The sequence below is a fragment of the Halichoeres trimaculatus genome, unplaced genomic scaffold (genome assembly GCF_033239565.1).
Source record: "Halichoeres trimaculatus isolate MK-OKI-2021-1 unplaced genomic scaffold, fHalTri1.1 fHalTri1_scaffold_9, whole genome shotgun sequence".
Taxonomy (NCBI): Eukaryota; Metazoa; Chordata; class Actinopteri; order Labriformes; family Labridae; genus Halichoeres; species Halichoeres trimaculatus.
In genome coordinates, this window is record NW_027437188.1 from 30170908 (window position 1) to 30194669 (window position 23762).

The window sequence follows — 23762 nt, forward strand, 5'->3', positions numbered from 1 at the left end:
ATATAAACAAAAGTAATTAAATTTAAAAAAAAAAACAAGGAAATGATTTATCTGTTTTCCACATTTTTTTTAGTTGAAAGAAAGAAGACCTTGATCATGTGACAAAGCCAGGGTAACGGCCGACGTTGCCAAGTTTGCTCATTATAAGCGACTTTAGGCTTCTTTTTCTGTGAAGTTGCAAGCAAATCTCATCAGATACGGGGTATTGAGCTTGTTTTCTAAAGTGTGGCTGCTTATTTGAGCCCTGATTCTCTACCAGCTCTCCACAACAAGGAGGAACACAAACGCTATAACGCAAAAGATAGTTGGCCCTTTACAGATCCCATCCATAGACTGTTTCCTGGCTACTACCCACACACACTCTCACACTCGACTAAAAGTTTGTAACAGAGTGACAAAAGTGGGGAAAATGTGGGAAGATATACGAGGGAGGGCTGAAAAGTTCATAGCCTGACCAGGAAGGAGTTATACCATAGTGATGAAACTTGGCATACATTAAATTCAACATTTTCTGACACTTATGGCGTGGTTCATTTTCAGATTAAGTGACCCTGATGTAGTGTTTGACAAGGACATTCATGCCAACATGGTTCCTACATTAGGGGATGATGCTCCAGCTTTATTAACTGGGAAAAAGTGGGCAGCTGAATTCAAGAGGGGTAGGGAGAGCTTTGAAGATGACCCAAGGTCTGGACGTCCTGCCGCAGCAACAACCTAAGAAAACATCAACCGTCTTGAGAAATAAACCATGCCATAAGGGTCAGAAATCATTGAATTTAATGTATGCCAAGTTTCATCACTATGGCATAACTTCTTTATGGTCAGGCTATGAACTTTTCAGCCCTCCCTCATATGATAAAGACTGGGAGAAAGAGCGTTGACATAACCTGGACACATGGGAGATAACACAAAGAGGATTTTGTAAATGTGAGATGCATGCTCACCATCAGATGTAATACATAATGGCACAGAAAAGCACAAAAAAAGCCTCTGCACCTTTCTTGTCCATGAGACGTACTGATTTTGGTTTCACTTCTTCAAAACTAAATAGGACAAGATGAGAAAATGAGTTAAAGATAAAAGGTAAATAAGTTAAAGCCTGTCTTTACTGTCAATTTGCTGTTACTTTTGCATATTGAATATGTATTTTGTCTTGGTTGCTTGTTTCTACTACGAGATCTGGCAACACTGATAACGACGGTATCAGTTTTATCATATGTTGTAGTTGTAGTGCAACCCCCCTCACAGCTAACTGAAGCCAAAGCCTCAGTTAGCTCTACTACCCAGATGCAAACAAGCACAGTTGACTTGATATGGGACATTTTGCAGAGTGTCACAGTTTGTCGATACTTTGATCAAGAGGCTGTACATACACTGGTTGTGTCTGGTCAAGATGATAATAATGGGTGTTATCACGCAAGGAGGTCCAGAAGCTAGGGGTGCTAGCATTGCTAACGTTAGCCACCTCCTCCTGCAGACTCAATCATCCTGTTTCTGTTGTCTTTTCTGATCTTTGGACTGATCAGAATGAAAAATGTGTTCATTTAGCTCATTAAAATTCATAAATCACTCCAGAACACTCCTATTCATAACCACCTCACAGTTGCTTTAAGTTACCAAATAAAAACAAATAGAGCCATGAACTTCTTTATTCTTCCCTTTGCTTCTTCTGCTCCAGTGCTGGGTCTATAAATAAGGGAGGAAAGTGTCACGAGGGGGATGCTTCATAAAAGAGCAGCAGTCATTAAAATTCACCTGGTTCATCCTCAGTTTCCCAGTGAAGATGTGATTGTGCTGTATGAAGTGTTCAAAGGAACATGCGTCACACCTCTTGATACATGAATCTGGCCGTGGATATCACTGAATCCATTTCTCTCTCTGTTTGTGATGATCAGGGTTAGATAATGCAGGATGACAAAGCTCTGTTAAGATGCTGGAAGCATCAATGAATCCAAAGTAAGAGAAGAGATATCACACACTACGATCTATTCTGTGTTTCTCTTTATTTACAGCTGTGAGCAGCTTTTCAGATTCATCACTGTGCAGATGAATAAACAATGGGCAGGCAGTCAGAAAAAACTCAGAGATTACTTAAAGTGATACAAACAGAAGCACGACTCAAGATACATTTTCAAAGCTTAGCACCCACTCACTGGCCACTTTATTAGGTACACCTTGCTAGTACCGGGTTGGACCCCCTTTTAGTGGCATAGATTCAACGAGGTACTGGAAACATTCCTCTGAGAGTTTGCTCCATATTGACATGACAGCATCACGCAGTTGCTGCAGATTTGTCGGCTCAACATCCATGATGAGAATCTCCCGTTCCACCACATCCCAAAGGTGCTCTATTGGATTGAGATCTGGGGACTGTGGAGGCCATTTGAGTACAGGGAACTTATTGTCATGTTGAAGAAACCAGTCTGAGATGATTCCAGCTTTATGACATGGAGCGTTATCCTGCTGGAAGTAGCCATCAGAAGATGGGTACACTGTACTCGTAAAGGGATTAGGGGTGGGTACCTTTCACATTTGAAACAATATGATACCAATGCCCGGTACCTGGCAATCGGTACCGGTACTCACCGGTACCAAGTTTCGGTACTTTTTTGTGTTTATGTGGTAAAAAAATATCAATTTGGTTAATAATGAAATATAAAAAAAATTCAATTTATCAAATTTATTCTTCAATATATAACCTTGCAATGCTGTGTTCATGTCCAGGATGAAAAAAATCACCTACTCTTCCACTCCCTCACAGTCACAAGGATGCATTTAGGTACCTAAACATGGTACCTTTTGGTTCTACATGAATCGATACCCGGTACTTTTGACAGATTTCGGTCGGTACCAATAAAAGTACCTAATTCGGTACCCATCCCTAAAGGGGATTGACATGGTCAGCAACAATACTCAGGTAGACTGTGGACTTTAAACCATGCTTAGTTGATACTAAGGGGCCCAAAGTGAGCCAAGAAAATATCCCCCACACCATTACACCACCAGCAGCAGCCTGAACTGTTGATACAAGGCAGGATGGATCCATGCTTTCATGTTGTTGACGCCAAATTCTGACCCTACCATCTGAATGTGGAGCAGAAATCCAGACTCATCAGACCAGGCAACGTTTTTCCAATCTGCAATTGTCCAGTTTTGGTGTTGCTGTGTGAATTGTAGCCTCAGTTTCCTGCTCTTAGCTGACAGGAGGGTCACTCGGTGTGGTCTTCTGCTGCTGTAGCCCATCTGCCTCAAGGTTGGACGTGTTGTGTGTTCAGAGATGCTCTTCTGCAGACCTCGGTTGTAACCAGTGGTTATTTGAGTTACTGTTGCCTTTCTATCAGCCCCAACCATCAACAAGGTATTTTCACCCACAGAATTGCCGCTCACTGGATGTTTTCTCTTTTTGGACCATTCTCTGTAAACCCAAGAGATGGTTATGCATGAAAATTCAGTTTCTGAAATACTCAGACCAGCCCATCTGGCACCAACAACCATGCTACGTTCAAAGTCACTGAAATCACATTTTTTCCTCATTCTGATGCCATGTGATTGTCTGATTAGAAATTTGTGTTTACGAGCAGTTGGACAGGTGTGCCTAATAAAGTCGCTGGTGAGTGTACATTTGCACAAAAAGGAAAGCCCTCATAGTTTGATCACTTGGTGAACAAAGCTTTAAAGTCATCATGAATCTGAGATCCACAGATCTAAAGGAACAACAAAAAAGTTGCGGCGGAGGTCAATGTGACCATCAGAAACATTGTAATCACTCACTGCAGACCCCTTACATCAAGAGCCAAGTATTGGGAAATCCAACCCTGAGCTATAATCATTAAAGTGTTGCCCAAGGGCTCATTTGACCCACCAGTGTAAGAAGAGAACCTTTTACCATCAATATTCATCTCTTGTTTCACAACAAAGTGATCAGTGGCTGTTACTCAGAGCAGAGAGACAAACAAAGCCACCGAAGAATAAAAAAGTTGATCATAAGAATGACAGATTTGTGTAGATTACAGCTGCATTTTTTCAGCAGATAGACGTGACATTTTTAACAACATTTAAATCTGAATCATTAAATATAATTCAGAGGGACATAACTCCTGCTGATTGAAATTCCTAAACATCCTGTTCATTACTGAAATGTCAGCAGAAGTAATTATGTCGGATAATTTAGTGATTTTCTCTGTTAAAGAACAGACGCGCAGTCTGTATAAATTGTTGTTAACAAGTTTGTTTGCATCCTCTCTGCCTCCATCATGTTAAGTCCTCCTGCTGGAGACAGCGCCAGTTATCTCAGATCCACCTCCTTGTTGGTTGTGCTCTTGACAGGAACACTGTGATGTCGTCCCTGGAGAACAGCGAGCTTCACGCGAACGCTGCGTTCTCACAGTGAGAGCTTCTGAATCTGTCTCGCATAGACTCACTCTTTAATCATGAAGAGAAGAGCAGTCATTGCTTCAGTCACTCAAAGATGACTTTGAGATGCAGGTCAGATTGATGGCATGTATGTCTAAGATGAAAAAAGTAGGGAAAGTGATCCCGCTGAACTCCTCAGAGTGCATTCATGAGAATCTGAGTCTTCTTTTGAAAGAGCGACAGAAATGAGAAGAGCTGAATCTGATTTCAGTGATGGGAGACATTTTGATATGAATTGTTAATGGGACGCCTCGTCCTCCTCCAGCCAAGCTGGTAATTAGATAATAATGATATTTAATCAGATATTCCCCTTAAATTTGACGCTTTAATGAGGTGTCTTGATGGCCATTACAAAGTTTTACAAATTGAGAGTCAGATTTAGGTCACATCTTTGTGTAATGATTTGGATAATTTAATCTGAGTGAAACAGAAGATGCATCTTGTGGTGGGTCTTAATTTGAATTTGTCTGTGCCTTTAGCTCTTGGCTCAGTTTCAGCAGGTTTTTTTTGTCTGAGCTGTATTTTCAAAAGCTTGTAGCCTATAGTGAGAGCACATTTTTCACATACCAGACTGCCTGTTCACAAATGCGGTTTAACTATGTTCAGTGCATTTGTTTCAACAATGTGAACTCTTTCACAGGAAGGAGAGAAATGTTGAGTCTGAGGGAAGGCTTTAGAGAAATGTGCTGGTCCTCAGCTTGTTCACCTGTTGGTCTTTTTAGTTTAATTCAAGCCAGACTGCTTATCAGTAAAAATCCAAACTCATTTCCTTCAGTATTCTGTTTATCTGTCCGGCACTTTTAAGGTGTTTGCTTTAGATCTTTTAATAAAACGTTTACAAAACCGGGACCTTTTTAAGCTTACCTGCAGATTTTTCATAGTGTGATCGACACACATTTATTTTTTACTTTAGATAGTGAAGAAGTCATGATTTGTTAATACTGACAGCATGAAGGGAGATGGTTTTCTAAGTGGAGAAAGAGCGTCAAACTGCATGCCCATAATTGCTTGAGAAGTTGTTTGACTTTACCTGGGAAAAAGTTGATACTATTTTCCTGTAAAACTGAATATTTCATCGAACAAATTGTCCATTCTGCATAAATCCATCTGTTGATGAGCAAGGTGACATGATGTACCTGCCACAAGGTACACGCTGACAAACAGGGGTGTGTCCACACTTTTTAGACTTGGGTGACCCGACCAGGGCACCGACTTATGCAAGGGAGCATGAACTATGTAAGCCAAAACTCCAATAAGTAGGATTTATGTTTGCTACAGCTTTAATAGAAATTATACTTAAAAAAAACTAGACTAAAACCCTGTTTCCTCCAAGCAGTTCAGTCTGGTTTGTCTCGGCACAGCACACATTTTTTTTCCTCACATTTCAATTTTTTCTCGCGGACACAAAAATTGATTGTGCTTTGTTTCAAAGAGCCACATGCCAATCACAAAGAAGGTGAATTGCTGGATGTTTCCCATCATTGCTTTTTGTTTACTGTGTCCCGTTTTTCTTCTTTGTTGGATTTATTAGCAGGGTGCACTGTGTCGTGCTCATAGACTGTAAAAAAATGGATGTTGTGTTGCTCAGCTCTAAGTGAGGTCGCCACAAAAAACTGCTCCCCCTGGCGACTGACTGCAGTATAGGTTAAAAAATCGGACTCTCCAGTCATTCCAGATGGGCTGTGGTCAAACTTAAAAGAATTAAAACTCCCAATTGTTGTTGTGATTGGAAGATATCATTTGTCCCCTTGTATTCAAGGTTCTCCTTTTTCTGAAAAGTTTTGTTTTCATTAGTTATTAGAGGTTAAAAACGAAGTTTGACGTTGTGTTTAACGATGATTGACAGCTGCCGTTCTTGTGTATTTTTTTTCGGGGACTGTAAAATATGTCAGGAGATAGAGTCAAGAAGTGATTAGAGTCTCGAAAGAAAAAAATAATAATTTTTTGTCACTCGGCACCACTTAGATTCTCCCAGAATCCCTCACAGTCTCCACTGCTCAGACTATGGCTTCACAACTGCTACCAATGGCTGCGCCTGGGATGAGGATATTTTGGCTGCAAAACCGTACAATGGTAAATGGCGGAATCAGGATCATGCTGTTCACTCTATATACAGTCTATGGTCCTGCTACTTTGGCGTCATGCCACTATGTAACTGATGCAGCTATCGGCATCCGGCTTACACAACACTTACCACAAGGGGGCATGGTTGGCTATGGAAATGCAAACAAAACCAGGCCTAACAGAGCCAACTGTACCAAACTGTACTGATCTAAACCGGACTGCTTGGTGGAAACGGGGCTTAAAACAAAGCATTTAACCCCTTAATGTTGCTACAAAAAACAACAACACATTTTTATATTGTATTTTGTCTTGGAGTAAACATTTAGGATAAAAGCAAAAATTTAACTTAACAGTTCTGTAGTGTACTGATAATAGTGCTGTACAAATTTTCTTTAGTTGTATTTCAAAATTCAAAATGTACAAAATTCATGTTTGTTCTTCACAGAGAAGCACAACTACTAATTATCTCAGTGTGTTCTTTTATAATAAGGCATGAAGACTTATTATCCAGTAAAATCATCTAAATAAATCATCTAGAATAAATGCAATAGCACAGTTTTGCCAAACCATGCAGCACTATAGAAGATAATAGTGATTTTCAAATGCTCTGCGTCTCTGCATCCTCAAACTCTTACATGAACTATACACTTTCCTGCAAAAACAGCTTGACCAAAGCATGCGGGCATCCTGAAACGCCCACAAAAGGACATGAGCATATTGTAGAGCACCATGGGTAATGAATTTTTGGTAGTGTTTTCAATCCCTAAGAGAAACTGTGGTATGGAGAGGACAGGAAATGGTGCCTGGAGTCCTGGTGAGCTGAAAAGTCCCAGCACACAGAGAGGTTAAATTTAGAAATGGTGGTACTGTGTAACAGAGCACACCAGCCCATTTACAGTGCTGGTCTTCAGTATGTGAAGCAATTAACAACATTTTCAGTCTTTCACTGATCCAGTTGCAGAGTATCTACTTTGTTGATGAAATGAACTTTTGTGGGTTTAACTTTTTAGGTTGTGTTAGCAGCAGGATGTCACTCCCTCTCCATGCACCTCCATTCATGTTTACAGAAACCAAACAACATTTTTACAACTTCCAATGATCACAGGCATGTCTAACAGTGGCCATGTTCCTTATTTGGGGCATGACTGAATAATGAATTATGCACTGAGGTTCAGTGAGAGCTGTTAACTCATTTAGACAGACAATGTGTACACCATAATACAGTGCCGGGTAAAAGCCTCATTAAAACCAGAATGTCTCTAATCCTGTAAATATTAACAGTGCTCATCCTCCTGCACTTTATTTATTTAATCTCATAATACTTTTAAGCTTGAGCTCCTCTGCATTGAAGTATTTTTCCTTTTATTCCAGGGGTGATGTTGGATTTTAAAGCAGTTTCCCTTTAAATGTAGAGCTAACCGTTCAGACACTCAGATATTCTGGTTAAACCCAAACAAATCAGTTGTTCTTCTGCCAAACTCTTATCTGTTCATATTCTGTTGAAGGGATGATTGGGTTTTGGTGATATCCTGCTGAAAGACAGATAAAACAAAGCGTGAAAAGATATCACCCAGAATCCTCTTCTTTCCTCTGCAGGGTCCTGCCAGATCGGCTGGGCGTATTACTGCACTGGAGCTGGGGCGGCGGCTGCCATGCTGTTGTGCACCTGGCTGTCCTGTTTTGCGGGGAAGAAGCAGAAGCAGTATCCGTACTGACTAGAGGACCGGGGAGACGGGGAGGCACCGAGACCTCCAGAAGAGTCAGAGGGGACTCTGACTGTGAGGACTCGAACCAGAACAGCACATCGGGCACCAAAGACAGGAAGTCGTTCTGGTGCTCTGCACATCATGGACACAACTCATCAGACAACTGCAGGGACTGTTTCATTATGCAGCACAAACACATGGCTTTGAAAAGTGGGTCTGCTCTTAAAAGCTGTTCTTATATGAAAAATGTATGGACCAATCCTATTTGTAAAAATTGTTACATGACTATTTCTTTAACCAGAAGAATATTCTCTGTTTTTGTCTTCCTCCTCTTCAGTCATAGGTGTTTATGTGATAGTGTGCCCTGTGATGAAGAGAAAAGTAATATTGCTTCATTGTAACGTGAAGTGTTTCTGTCTCCTCTTCATGTCTCATCCTTGCCTTAAATACAAACTGAAATGCAATAATCCCTATAATGTAAAGCAATCCCACACTGGCTGCCTGCTTCCTCGACTCAGCCTTTTCAGATTACAAGAAATGTAAGCAGAGTTTATTTAACACATTCATAAAGTATATGTTGTGTATGATAATGTATTTTATCATATTAGCACATGTTTTGTATTCACTCCTCAAGTTATTCTTTGTCATTTTATTTTGTAAATAAATGTTTATTGAATTCTGGCTGAGGTTTGTTATTTCAGGAACAGAGTACACCCTGAGGTAAAGGGAACAGGCCTGCACTCGCATTCCTCAAAGCTTTTCCCATGACCTCTTGATCTTGGTAGTGTTCACTGCATGTGGGAGTCCTTTTCCCCCCGAATCGATAAAGAGGATAAGGCCGGGCAGCGCTGTGAATTTAACTTTTCTCTTTTATTGATGGAGTAAATCCTGTGACCTCCAGCCGGATTATTTCCCTTTGGCCAGGTTACTGAACTTCAAAGTGTCAGAGTGTTTTAGACAAAGCCTGAGACGTCAAGCCTTCATACGCTTGGACGTTGAGCAGTGGTGCACCCGTCAGTTCAGGCCTTCAAAGTGTGAAGAAAGAGTAATGGTAACCTTTTCATAGCAATTAGCACAGCTGTATGTGTGTCAACAGAGGCCTGAGCAGCGCTGAGGTTTCTGTTACTATTTTTAGTCAGTTATTTCTCTCCCCCTTTGATTACCAAACAACACTTCAGAGATTATCCAAACCCTGGCGTTCAAAGTCAGCTCATTTACAATGCAGCTGTTCCCCATGTATTGCCCTCATTAGCATGCCCATTTTCTCACAATGCACAGCAGCCCCCAGATAATAGTAACCCCCCTCCCTTATTTTAGTCCTCACTTGAGAAATCTTCCTCCGTAGCAGCTCTGTTTAAAACGTTAGCATAGCTCCTTTGCATGCTGCCGCCTCTCTGATCTGCTGCTGATTGATATCGCCCGTGATTGTTACAGAGTGTCAACCAGATGCCTCATCAGCAGACGCTGACACATTGGGGTCAACTGGAGCGTTCCCTCCTTTCTATCAGCACCCGTACCTCATACTGACAGGGTGCGCGATACAATCTGAGGTCTTGTAACTCATCGGTGGCTGATAGTCTTAAAACATGTAAAATGTGTGGCAACCAGAACGTTCAGCTTCTCTCATCGGCAGCTCAGAAGAAAAAGGGAAGAGATACGACTGATGTGTATTCAAGTTGACTACAGCTGCTGTTTGCTGTGAGCACTTTGAATATTTCAACACCATGAGAAGCAAACACTGATTTTCACTGGCAAACACTTCAATATTGAGGCTGGGGTGCTGTTGGCCTAGTGTTTACACCAGTATCCTTATCACAGTAGTAGCTTGTTCGACACCTCGCCATTGTCATTTGTTGCATTTCTCCCCCTTCCTCTGTTTCTCCACATGTCCTGTAAAGGCAAAATAACATCCCCACAAAAAGTGTGTCTGACACCTGCCTACCTGTTCTATTAACAAATAAAGCAAATGCAGAATCAAGAAAAAACAAAACTGCAGCTTCTTGAGTGTCCACTTGAGGTAGATGTCCATGATGTTAGTAAAACAGTTGCACCACTTTTACCCCCTTTTCATCAAAAGAACCAGGTGCTTGTTCAGTGCTTGTGCTAGTGCTCGGGTGGTTCCAATCACACTCTACCTAAGACCCAGTTTGGTTTTCAACAAGCCAAGTTGGAGCCACATTTCAGTGTCACCAAAAAAGTTAGTACATCACTGTAATTAATTGAATCAATTCACCTCCGTTACAAGTTTTGAAGGAGAAATTCAGACAAAATAAAAGATAATTCTCTCAGCTGCTTTAAAATTGGCTATTTCCCGCCACGTCACAATCGTAACAAAAACCCTGGCCGCTGATGTAGTTGGTACTTTGCTCTAGCCCAGCAAATGAATTAGGAAGTGGTAACACTAGCCACGTATACATGGACCCAAATATTCCGCTTGCATTTGCGGTTTATTTGCTCAAACGAAAAGAATTTAATCTTTGTATACACCTCATTCCGAAAGAAAAGTGCCAATCCGAATGGACATATAATCGGTTTCACAGGGGTGGAATATTCCTTTCCCCAAACCGATTGAGGTATCATGTATCCACTCAGATGGAAAGTTGTCAGGGTGCAACTAGAGACGTTCCTCAATTTTAAAAATGGCGGCGAGCAGTCAACACTGCAGGAAAGTTTGCTTTTGATCCAAACTTTGAAGAACTGAACATAATTTCAAGACTGGACGGACACTCGCAATACGGAGTATTGCAATACCGTGATAAACAAACTGTCGTCCTCCGTCTTTGATAAATCACGTGATGTTTCCGTTTTTCTGCGCATGCCCCATTGAGTATTCTGTTTGATTACAGCGGCGCATGTAGACCAGAGATTGGAATATTCCCTTCCATGTATACTACTGTTTTCGGAAAAGTCATTCAGAAAAATTCCATTCTGAAAGACGAAAAACTCCACATGTAAACGTGGCTACTGGCAAACCGTACCGTACTGTGCTTTAGCACACTTCACCCTAAAGCCCAGTTTGTTTGGCCAGTGTGACTGCAAGTGTGCTGTGCTTAAGCACGATTCACTTCTCTGCTTTGGCAAACTTCAGAGAGGTGGGCTTCAGCACAGTTCACTTTATGCCTAAGCACAAGCACACAGACAGCGCGTATGATCCATGGCGTATGATTGCCATGAGTGCACCTCTTGACGATCATTTTAAAATAATGGCAGAAGTGTTACAGGGCTGTGTTGGACCAAAATGACTTAACATAAGCCAACAAGTCTCTAAAGTTGTAGCAGTGCCCTCTGTGTCTCATTGTGCTGACTGATAAGATCATGCTTCATGTAAACAGACGCTTCACGATGAAGTAGGCGGGCCAGGCACATGTGTGATACCCGCCAAAGTCTGCTTGGGCATGGCACAGTTTGGATGGCCAGTGTCACTGGGCCGTTATGGTTCCTAAGCACTAGTTTTTAGCGCCTGTAGCCACTGCTTTGTTGGTGGAAACAGAAAGAGCTAGTGCTAACCCAGGTGCTAGCCTGGAATTAGCTCTAGCTCCATTGAAAGGGGTATTTGAGATTCAGAACTGGGGACAACACAGAGACTTCTGCAGCAATTAAGATTTGAGAGGGGAACTTTTGCAAAAAATAAAAGTGTTTAAGTGCAAACTTTGCAAGATAAAAGTAAAATCCAAAGATCAAATCCACAGATTTATCATATGAAACTTCAAATATCTAAACTTCACACACTCTCTAAGGGCTCTCAGTTTCTTTACATCTAAAGGGGTGGAGAACTATCTGAATAATCGATCAATAGTTAGCCATGACAAATGAAAAGGTTTTTTTTCTTGAATGAACATCCTCAATGTGTGCCAATATGAACATCACATGGATTTTCCATTTCCAATGTGTTAAACTTAACTAGATTACTGGCCAAGACTAGCTGACAAAGAAGGTCTACAACAATCAGCATAAGGCTCGGATAACTCCGCCAACAGAGAAACAGTTTTAGCTCATTCAGTGGGATTCACACAGCAAGTATAGTGGGTCTTTTTAAGTGGTGTTGGTGATCAGATTATTTAGGGCAAAAGCTCTGAATCACCTTCAGAGAGCTCAACCTTGGCAGTCATTTAGATACTTCCACATCAATTAATTCTTCCTAATTAATTTCCCTTCCCTGACAGTACCCTTGCCAGATAATTACTGCCCTTAAGAGCAACTCTGCTTAAAAAAGGTTTTGTGCTACCATAATACCAATCTCCATAAAGATACTAAATAATTGATATTGCCGCAGGAAAACGAGAGAGTGAGCCATGACTGCAATCATGTAGAGGCTGTTTACCAAAATAGAGGGCTGTCACCCTCATGCCCCTCTCTGCAGTGTTGTGGATTATTACAGGTGAGTGTACTGGCTGTGGAGATAATATGAAAAAGAACTTGATGTGAGTTATCTGCACACAGTCACAGGGGTGGTTCACATTAACCAGGATGCAATAACAGCCGTGATATTCAGAAAGTTGAGATGTTTGGGCAAAGAAATCAATATTCCATGAATATGCTCTGTTCTTTGTTCTTTGCTTGGTATTTAACGTCCTGCTGTTCAAAGAGGAACGTTCAAACAACGGTACGACAGCCTCCAGAGCTCTGGCATTTATAGGGTTTATGTTGACAGGGACACAAAAGGAATCCATGATAACATGCGCCAGACAAACTGCATCAGCAAAGAGGATCAAAAGGCTGTTACTCAACACTCACGTGGATTACAACCCAAGGTTCACTGGTTCACCTGCAGGGATGTGGTTTGTAACGATTACTAACAGCAGTTTGAGTGAATCTTCGCAATAAAGGAGAATATTTATGAGACATGAGCTTCTCAATATTAATTGAGCCAGTCTTCCTTTTATAGACAATGCACGCCTACACAGGTGTTCAGAATTGACAATAATTACACGTCTTCTCAGTGTTATTCTTTTCCCAAGAGGGCTCTGATTAATCTCACCTTCCTGTGCTGTGATTGGCTCGAACTCATTGTGTCAAAGTTTGTCTCCAAGGTGTTTGTAGTTAACTCTTTTAACCCACACTTGACTCTTGTTTTGAGCAAAGAGTTTGGGTTAGGAAGCTGAGAATTTGTTCCCCTTTAGTAGTTTAACTTTAGTATGCAGAGACATTGACTGGGGATTTATTGCTGAGAAGTAAAACAGATGAATGGACACAGTTACATCCTTTAAAAGGGGCTTTGAGGAGTTTCTGAGTGATCTCTAGAAGGTCTTCCTTCTTGATATATGCCTGATGGTAATCCACACTTTAAAATGAGATTATATGCGCCAATATTACAGGTTATTTTAAATTGCTACTTCTTAGCTTCCCAACCGGGTCGAGCAGGGACAGATTAATTTACAGCACGTCTAGGTCTCTATAGCTGCATTTCCACCAAGCAGACCAGTTCCGTTCGTCTCGGTACGGCGTGCATTTTGTGGCATTTCCACTGACTTAGCCTGGGATAGATCCCCAAATAACTGAGACGAGCCGACCCACTCTTTGGGACCCTTTTGTATGGGTGCCAGACTGAACCGATCTGCTCTCAGAAGGTGGAGCTACAACACTGCAGACTGTTGATTGGTCCAAAGAATCGTCACTTACCACGACAGTGGCTGCATTTCTCCTGGCGGCACACTGTCTTCTCTTAAACAAAACTTGATTGCACTTTGTATCAAAAAAGCTACATGCCAATCACAGAGAGGACGAAATGCTGAATGTCTTCCATCTATCCTCTCTGTTTACTGTGTCGCGTTTTTCTTCTTCGTTGGATTTATTAGCTTTCTGCATCCGGCTTATACACTACCTACCACGAGAGGGAACAGTTTTGCTGTGGAAACATAAACGGATCAGGCTTAACTGTACCAAACCGTACTGAACCGAACCGGACTGCTTGGTTGAAATGCGGCCTATGACAACACCAGCAGCCTGAGCTAAAGGCTAACACAGGGGCTAAACTGTTGGTGATGATGTTCATTCAGACCCACATGCGGCAGTGATTCTGCAGTGGTCTGTTCAAACTTGACAGTCTATCAATAAAATGAAGAGTGAGGTTACGTTAGCTCTGATTGGTAGATGACTGGAGGACGTAGCCAACCAGGATTTACTAACGTTACACATTACCGACATGTCTCAGAGAACTGTGCTAAATATAGATGCTACTAAGCTGCTTACAAACCATCAGTGTTTATGTTAGCCTACAGATATGTCGGAGCACCAGGCTTCCTATGGCACTACATATAGCCAGCTACTACGTTTGCTTGATGCCACGTTTCAAACTGTATCGCTACATAACTGTACTGATCAACACCTTAACACAGCGTGTTACACCCAATATAAAAGTTGTCTTGAACAAAGAAAATTTGTTTTGATCCGATCTCCATTTGATTCCAAAACAAAAACCCGCCTCACTAAAAGTAATTTACGACAGTGTGCGTGAGACTCTGGGCCACAAGGTGGCGAGGGAGTCCAATTAAAACAGATCCTCCTCATCTTTAACTACCGTATTCGTCCGACTATAGGACGATTGTATTCTCATAAATGGGGTCGTATTTTAATCAAGGACCAGATTTTTAGACTGAATTAATTACACATCCGCGCCGCTAGATGGTGCCAAAGGACCAGTGACCTGTAAGCGAATGGAGCGCCACAGTGCTATAGCAGGATGTGATGAGAAATGGAGGAACGTGACTATCTAGAACGAAGGGGCTCAAAAGCCAGGCAAGTGAGCAAACAACAGAGGCGAAGTTTTGATGCCAACTTTAAATTGATGGTAATCAACGCAGCAGAGTGCCACGTTCGAAAATGGTGAGCACAGAAAGAACGCCTTAAGAACGCCAACTCTATGAAAAAAGCTTTCCGTGGTCCCAAGAGCGGATGCTTCAGAGAGATTGATAGGAGGGTGAGTGAATGTGTTACTGAAAAACGGAAAGACGGAATGCCCATCACCAGAGCCGTGATTCAGCTAAAGGCACTGGAAATAGCAAACAAACTCAAAATCCCTCCCGCCGAGTTTAAAGCGAGTCTCGGCTGGTGTAAGACAATGATGCGGCGAAATGGATTACCGTTGAGGCGCAGGACAAGCCTTGCCCAACACTTACACTCTGACTTCAGAGAAAAGCTACTGTCATATCAGCGGTATGTGAATTGAATAGAACATGAACTTGATGGTTATAAAGTTATTTACATCATTAATGCAGTTATTGAACTTTTGAGGCTACTTATTTATTGCTTATTCACTGAGTCATATCCTCAGATTTTGAGAGAGAGAATAGCTTTTTATTAAGTACTACAGTAATATTCCATGATCTTAAATAACATGAAATGTTTTCTAGAATAATTTTACAATAAAAAGTTGTTTTATTAGTAACCTTATTGTTTTTATTTTCACAAAATGGTATTTGAAAAATAGGGGTTGTCTTACAATCAGAGTCGTCCTATAGTGGGGCCAATATGGTACTTACAATTACAAGTGTGCAAAGATCAATGGGCAGCAGATGTTATAAAAAAAAAGTTTGGCATGTTTTTCCCTCTTTTGAAGCTGTTCAGACAGCCTTAGCTTACATTTCTCAGACTTCAATGATTTTTTTTTTCAGTAACTTTGATGCAATTTAAATCACATGGTCTCTTCCTAAACCTCCTGTGCATTATTTTCAAATCAGTCAAACATGAAACCTTCTTCCATCACTGATTCCAATCTGCAGATGACCAAATGATGTAAAAACCTTTTCAAGAACCAGAAGATGTCAACTTTTTAAACTCTACTGACGCAAATGATTCGATTAAGGCCTCAATACAAAGAGTTAGTGCCAAGAATAGATGATTGACTCCGTTGACGTTGGTGAAAGTTTGATGTCAGGCCTCTTAGTGAATCTCAGCACGAATGGCTGATCTCAACACAAAAGAAGAACGCACAGCGGAGCTCTTTAGAGGGAAAAATTAATTAATGTCAGGTTTGAATAAGGCAGAGCTAGGCCAGGAACAATTTGAAGAAGATGGATTTATGATTAGTAAAGCAGGTGAGAGTAATTATATTAACAATGCCCTGGTTTTATTCAGGCGTCTCAGGAAGCCATGACAGCGGGAGAGGGAGACCCTGCTCTGAACGCTGCCTTTTCTTTGTCTGTTTACACCTGGGCTGCTATTTGATTTGACTATGTTTATGTGGAAATGATGATAACAAGGTTGATTGTGGCTTGGTTGTCCAGGACATTCAAAGTGAAATTAACATAGAAAGAGGATGCAGCCGAGGTTTATCAGTGACGTGAATGCAGGACGAAGCTCCTTGTTGAAATCAAATTTAATATTTATCTAAATGGAACCGAAAAGTCAATGTTGTCTCACAGTTTTCAAAAAGTTTGAATGTGTTGCACTCTGGCCACACCCTGCAAGATCTTAGTGGTTGTTTCCTTGCTTTGAAATGCAAATACCTGCCTCCTCTGACAGCAGTTATAAAGTAAACCTGTAGGCAATATGTCTGCAACACTTCAGCAATAACGGATGGCAATTTTTCATGACAGACGAGTATTAAACATCAAAATCCCCAAACCCCCTCTTCACCACTTATTTCCATCATCTCCTCCAAGTTATTTCCTGGTTGGGGAAGAGTGGCACTGAGGGATCAGATGAAAGAAGCAGGAGTGGAAATGCGTAGGTATCACTCCACAGATGTCTTCCTATGTGCAGTCTTCTTCAGTAAAAAACTATAAGATGCAGTTTGGCATTGCCTTTCAAGCTACCCTCAGGCAGTGGCATTTTTTCACAGCAAGGGTGAGACCTGGAAACTGCAGCTTTATCTTTTTTTTTGGAGACTAGAAAGTACTACCACACATTTTCCAGAGAGCTGGAATCACACCTCTGGCACATTCTCAAAGAATAAGAAAAACCAGGCTTCTCAAAGTTTGCAGAGATGACACACTTTCCATTGAACACTGAATGAAGTCCCTGGATGAAGTTTACAGTATTTAAAGGAGAAAAAAAATCCAGCTTTACTCCAGGAATTCAAACCTCTATAGAGACAGAGTGCAACAGACATTCACAAGAATGCAAATATATCACAGCACTATGTAAACCGTACTGTATTATGGGATATATGCAGAGAAGATGCAAGAGCAGCAGTCTCTGAGCTGCTATCTAAACCCTGTCAAAACACAGAGCTTCTGTTCAGTGTAATCAACTCTGCTATCCAGCCTCTGCAGAACTGAAAACCTCAGAGGAGGAACATGCCGGTTCTTTTATCCCTCAGCAATGGACTCCAGTCCTGCTGCTGCTGTAATACAGTTTTAAAACTGTGTCCCTCTCATGCTTGAAGAAGAATATTACTCATAAACAGAGCATCACCTGCTCCCAAAAGGTTGACCCAGCTGAGCTCTTCCAAGAGGTCTTTGATAAAGTTAATCCCAGCATGTTATCGGGCACAAACAGCGCTCTGACCATCAGTATTTATCCAGGTTTAGGCAAACAGTAGTTCAGCTCCTATTAAAGAATGCAGCCTTGATCCTTTAATCCTCTGTAACCACTGACCCAATTTTAAACTGCTGTTTTGTCAAATTAGTCAAAGCAAACCAACAATGATATAAAGTACTTCTATATTTAGGAGACTAAGAGCCTGTCTCAAAGAAAGTCCCAGCCTTTGTTTAACTGCAGATTAAGGTCGCCACACTCTGTGTTTATGTAAAATAAAGTCTGTAAATGAAGGGTTGAAGGCTGCTTTATGTACCATAATTATAAGACTCACTACACCTGTCCATAATATTACTGATTAGAGGGCGAGACTAAACAGCTTTAAACGCTCCAGGTGGTGAAACACCTCCTGGTACCCTGAGCTTCCAGGTCATCGCCTTTGGTACTTCTAGTATTCTTGCAACAATTTCCTCTGGTATTTCTGTCGGACTCTGAGACTCGTGTGGAATTTCAGGAAATCTACCACCAGACCGTTTCACTGTAACTTACCACATATGCTGCATGTGGTACAACCATGTGGTAAATGTCCAGAATACCTCACAAGCCTCTGGATGCCAGAGGAAAATACCACATAGAGACAGGAAGTGCTTCGGGCTTCAGAGTGAATGCAGGTTTACTTGATCACAGAGATTGAATACATAAAACAAAGAGATAAAAAATAATTACAGACACTTTGCTCCAAATGCAGTGGGATGATGCCCATCACATCTTAATTAGATGCAAAGTGTGGGTCCTGCTTGTTTTTGTGCTCTTCTGCCTCCTACTGGTCACATTTAGTCATTGCAGCTTTAAGGTCCTTTTACTACATCACTTATCACTTTTTCCCCATTAAAAACAACAACAAAAAAAACATTTAATGGGGCTGTTGTAGCTAGTTAATAGGCCTGAGCGATTTTGGAAAATAATCAAATTGTGATTTTTTTTGGACCAATATTGCGTTTGCGATTTGGCATGCAATTTTTAGGAGGAATGTATGTCTTCTACATTATTCACTTAACACAAGTAATACAACATTCTGTAGTATGACCAACACAACAAAGGATATTGTAGACTTATAAACAAGTCTTTCTTGTAGGTCAGTCCTACATGTTAGGATGAAATGAGATTAATTGATATGAATAATGTATCTTTAACTATTACAATCACAGTAGAATATTGACTGATTGATTTAACTTCAAGCCTTGTAGAGGTGTTATAAAATTATTATTAATTTCCTTAAATAAAATCAGAGAAAGGAACAAAGTCCTGCAGAACAAGAAGCCTGGTATGAACAATAATCTGAAAAATCAATATGAATCCTCTCTCTTCTGTGAATCTCAAACTAAATAAAGTGCAGAAATGTAAATAAAAACAAAGTTTTGGCACAACTACTGATACATGTATACTTGTGGATTGCACTTTTTGAATGCACCTTATAACTTTTTTTTTTAATTGCAGCCATTGCGATTTGAAAACTGCATTATATTAAATTGCAATGTCGATTTAAATTTGATTAATTGTTCAGCCTTACTAGTTAAACACCTGATTTCTCATATGAAGGATTTAGTTTATTTTGTTGTAAAATCTTACAGGTGCAAACTCACTACTCACTCCACTAGAAGATTGTCAGGTAACTGAAAACTATGTTGTTGGATGATTTCTGTAAAACTGCCTCAGAGAATCTTACTTGCTCACATGATGGTAATGTTCTGTGTCAGTATTTGATGAATCGTGCAGCTTTTCTCTGCATAAAAAAGCACAAACCACACTGTGATCTCCCTCCAACCTCTGTGAAGGAAAAACAGATAAACAGCTCTTAAGACAACGAGTTGAAACAGAGGGACAAGGTGACAGAATACGAGGTAATTATCCCGGGAATCAGATCATGATCTGAGGTCAGGAGCGGCGATAAAACCTCTGAAATGTGATCCTCAGTTAAACTGCACTTTACCACAAAAGTGACCTTCACCAACTATAAAGATGCTTTATGATAGATCGCAGCTCTGTGTCTCTGATGTAGATCTTTCTTCTTTCAGAAGACACGTAAAGGACATGAACAGTCATTATCCTAATCCTCTGTGATTTTACTTATTATATCAGTAGCACGGCTCGAAACACAAATTCTTTAATCTTCACAGTTTCCATTTTGTTATTCCTCACAGGACATGCATTTAAGGATAAAGCCTTGCTGTCTTAATTTGTCTTTTCCACTGAGTGTCTACTGGGAGGTAAGATATTAAATTTAAGGTTTGTTACATGTTATTATTTCCATGTGTTTTATGTCTTGCTATCTAATCTGTCTCTGATTTTAATGGGTCTCTGAGGGATGTTCAATCCCAGCTTCTCAAGTCGGCCTTCAAATTTACAGATTCTATTACATGGTTCTAAAAATATTCTTGTTCTAAAATCCCACACTTATCAAGCGCAAAGATATAAAAACAAAGAGGTTGTTTTAAATCACAAAATGAAAAATAGAAAAGAAAAGAAACATCCATGAATAATCTTTGCAAGTCTCCAATATGGCACTGATTACAGAGCAGGCCCACATGGGGTCCCAACCCATGAGTTGAGAAACCTCCACACTGGGGGATCTTAATGTCATTCATTCTGAATATTTATTACCCCACAGATGCTTCATGTCAGTCGTCTGTCAGATCTGAAGCAGCACAAACTAAGAGAAGTGTCACAGCATCTGACTGATGCCAGATGTTGTGATTCTGCATTTTAATGTTCACACAGCGACACAAACACACACTCATACTTACACACACACACAGGGATGCTTTTTCTTGTAAAACATAATATCCTGCTCAAAAACAACATTGTACCTTCGCATTGGTAGTCAAGGGTTTTAAAATTACAACTTCGCATTTGGATGACAGGAAATGAGGGCTCAGACTTCACACTCGTGTTATTCAGATTTTATTTGTAGAGGAGGATTTCTTGTTTCTGTAAAAGGAGAACCGAGCAGCGTGAAGATTGTGATAAAAATCTGTTATTGACAAAATTTGCATCATTTCTATGAGTGTGTTGTTTTTCTTTTATTATAAGTTTTCAAAAACTTGCTTTTTGTTTGATCTCATGTAAATCCTAGCTGGAGGACATATTTAACCTACTTTTTGGTTTACCTCTGATTGACCTTCTGTTTCAGCAGGTACAAAACTCCAGAAGGCAAAGTGAAGAGTTTGCTGTTGTCCTATTTCCTGATAGAAAGGCAAAACAAGGGGCAGCATGTGGGACGAAAAGTGAACTATAAGCTGAGCTTATTCCTCACAGAAATCCTACAAAAATTAGAAGCTTTTAATTATCTATTTGATTTTCAACCGTGCCCAAAGTAAAAAGCCGCAGTCTTGAATGCAATTCCATGAACATACTGCAGCCATGTCTGTGTCAGCGGAAGCCCAGCTGTTGTTTGTCCAAGTCTTACTCCAGAAACAGTTTCAAAAACTGCATAAAATGCCAATCACACTCCTGCAAACAGCTTGTGCAGCACATTCAGATGCTGCAGACACACTGTTGCACCATGCCCAATATTTACCTCATTATTGTCATTACTTCCCTCCAGAGGAACACTATTTGCTGAAAGGTGCATGTATAGCTCTGCCGGAGAGGAGGTAATTAGGCAAATATTGGACATTTGGACCCACTTAGCAGTCATTTGGCGTTGGAGGATTTGGGAGGAGCTGAAAAAGATGTTAGCAGGATGATGCTGAAAATAAATGAACCGTACCAGTGTGTGTGCAAGTTCAAGCTCCTTTACTACAAACACAGACACTTAACATATGTGCTGACTGAGTTCAGAGTAAAATACAGTTCTAAGCAGATTTAAAAAGTTGCTTGACTTATGTAATGTTTAACAGTACATACTAAGCTTGCTCTTACTACACTGCCGAACAGTATAAACTGTTCGTGTAGAAATCATTTTGTCAGGCCTGTACAATGTTTTTCAAACCAAATGCATTAATGAAAAATGGATGGATGGACTCATTCAGACAGTCAGGACACCTGAAACAAACCCAATTTAGGCTAAAACATTTTATAAGTAGATGATCAATTTCTTTCTTCATATGGGGCATTCTCCATTTTATGTGAGAAATGATTTAATTTTTCATTGCCTCATTTATTTATACATTTTTAAATGCATTTCCACATTTATTTCTGTGTCTATTAGTACGGTGCTCGGTAGGTGTTGGCCGATTTGCAAAAGCAACAACACCATTGCAAACACCACAACACAACGGAAGTACAGCCACAGCAGAAGTCAACAGGACAGTTATCCTAAAGCACACAGAAAAGTTGTTAAAGCAAGTGGATGATTGTTTTCTTTTTAACCTTCAGCTATGATAAGTATAACTCTAAAGCTAACATTATGACAAGACTGATTCATAAAGCTAAATTGGGGATGACGTATAACTGGTAAATGAAGAAATGTAAGTACCATGGTGAGGATATCACAAGGTGACAACCCTTTAAAGCAATAATTATCATACATGAAGTTTAAAAAGATAAATAAATTATTTACTTTCACAACTTTTTGTGTCCATTAGCACAACTGACCTATTTTAACCTCTGTTGTGTTGTGGCTTTTGCATTTGAATTTTTGCTCCTGCATTCTTGTTTTAATACTGTGTGTGTGTGTGTGTTGTAGCTTTTGTGTTGTATTTTTGCCCTTGCATTGGTTTAGTGCACAGATATAGTTGATTCTTGATCCCGATAAACGTCAATGTAGCTCTGAACAAATGTGAAAAATTTCCGTCGCCCGAACAGGGACTTGAACCCTGGACCCTCAGATTAAAAGTCTGATGCTCTACCGACTGAGCTATCCGGGCTCCGATATGCTATGACCGTGTTGTTGGCACAAGAACACGTAGAGTAAACTACACAATTGAATTACGTGATAAAGTGTTGACAGTGGCGTAGCTGGGGGGCTAAAGATGGCGTTAGTTTGATAAAAATCGCCAATTTGATGTCTTTTTCTTCAACAGTTAGCTCATTTTATGTTAAAGCAAAAGCACACGTTGTTATTATTATTATTACTGAAATAACCCTGATATATTATTTGTCTCCCGACGACTAGTTATGCTAGCGTGACACACGAAGCCCCGTTGTCACGGGTAGATAAGTGGCTAGCTTCATCATGCCCCTTTCTGATATTTCAAGCACCTTTAAAGCGTCTGTTTTAGACTTTTTCAATGATATTTACTTACCAAAATAACTGACGAGTGTATCTTTTTCAGTAACCGCAGTTCACGTCTCGATTTTTGTGCGGAGCGAGTGATAAATCTTCACAATATGCGATTGGCTGAATAGCCGGAGGAGGGCGGGGACAGGAATCTCTGCAACGTGATTGGTCCAAAAAGGAGAAAAAGGTAAAACAACAGTAATGCCATTAGTCGCAAACGATGGGGATACTACGGTGTTTTCTGATTCAGTGAAACAGTATAAGCAGCCTTCAAGTGACAAGATGGACAAGGTTGTGTAGATCAAGCTTACTTCCAGTACATCTTTTTTTAAACTTTGAACAAGCGACGGTAAGAAAACGAAATAATTGTTTGCCGAGACCTGACTCTTAGTGCTAAATTGCTGTTAAACTCTGCTCAGACAATTTGCCTCTCATTCACTCAGCTAAGTAATCAGTCTAATATTATTGATTCATTGTGTATTTTTTTATTATTCTTGTGTTATTCATTTATGGTTCTGTTGTTGTTTTGATCGGTGGCTTAATAACAGTATAGCAGAGGACTGTGATTGTACCAATATTCAAGCGTGTTTTTTACATAAAGCTTATCTTGCTGTAACTCGAAAAAAATGAACATTTCTTACAGCTATCATCACAAATATTTTGTTTTTTTTTTCATAATTACGCTGTATGATTTAGTTATTTCTGTACAGGTAAGTGCAAGGGACATGGTTGTGTCTTTAAAATGTGTCCGCCCGAACAGGGACTTGAACCCTGGACCCTCAGATTAAAAGTCTGATGCTCTACCGACTGAGCTATCCGGGCTCTGTTAGAGTGTCACGTGACACTTCTTTAAGAATCACGTGATCTAATTATCGGGTTCTTTCTTTGCTACAGAGAAAATTCCACAATGTTATTATGAGAATAATCTGGAAAAAATACAG

At 40.3% G+C, this 23762-nt stretch overlaps 1 protein-coding gene and 2 non-coding genes across 3 annotated transcripts in view; 1 reads left to right on the forward strand and 2 right to left on the reverse strand.

Moving 5' to 3' along the window:
• LOC141797994 (LHFPL tetraspan subfamily member 6 protein) overlaps window positions 1-8864 on the forward strand; it is a 59237-nt gene extending 50373 nt beyond the window's left edge. The window contains exon 4 of the mRNA XM_074679749.1: window positions 8074-8864. Coding sequence (XP_074535850.1) covers window positions 8074-8192 — 119 coding nt within the window. The 3' untranslated portion in view covers window positions 8193-8864. The remainder of the gene's footprint in view (window positions 1-8073) is intronic.
• Window positions 8865-22395: 13531 nt separating this feature from the next.
• On the reverse strand, window positions 22396-22468 carry trnak-uuu (transfer RNA lysine (anticodon UUU)). The gene has a single exon. It is a non-coding gene; the product is annotated as a tRNA-Lys (tRNA).
• A 1102-nt stretch (window positions 22469-23570) lies between these two features.
• On the reverse strand, window positions 23571-23643 carry trnak-uuu (transfer RNA lysine (anticodon UUU)). The gene has a single exon. It is a non-coding gene; the product is annotated as a tRNA-Lys (tRNA).
• Between the last annotated feature and the right edge of the window lie 119 nt (window positions 23644-23762).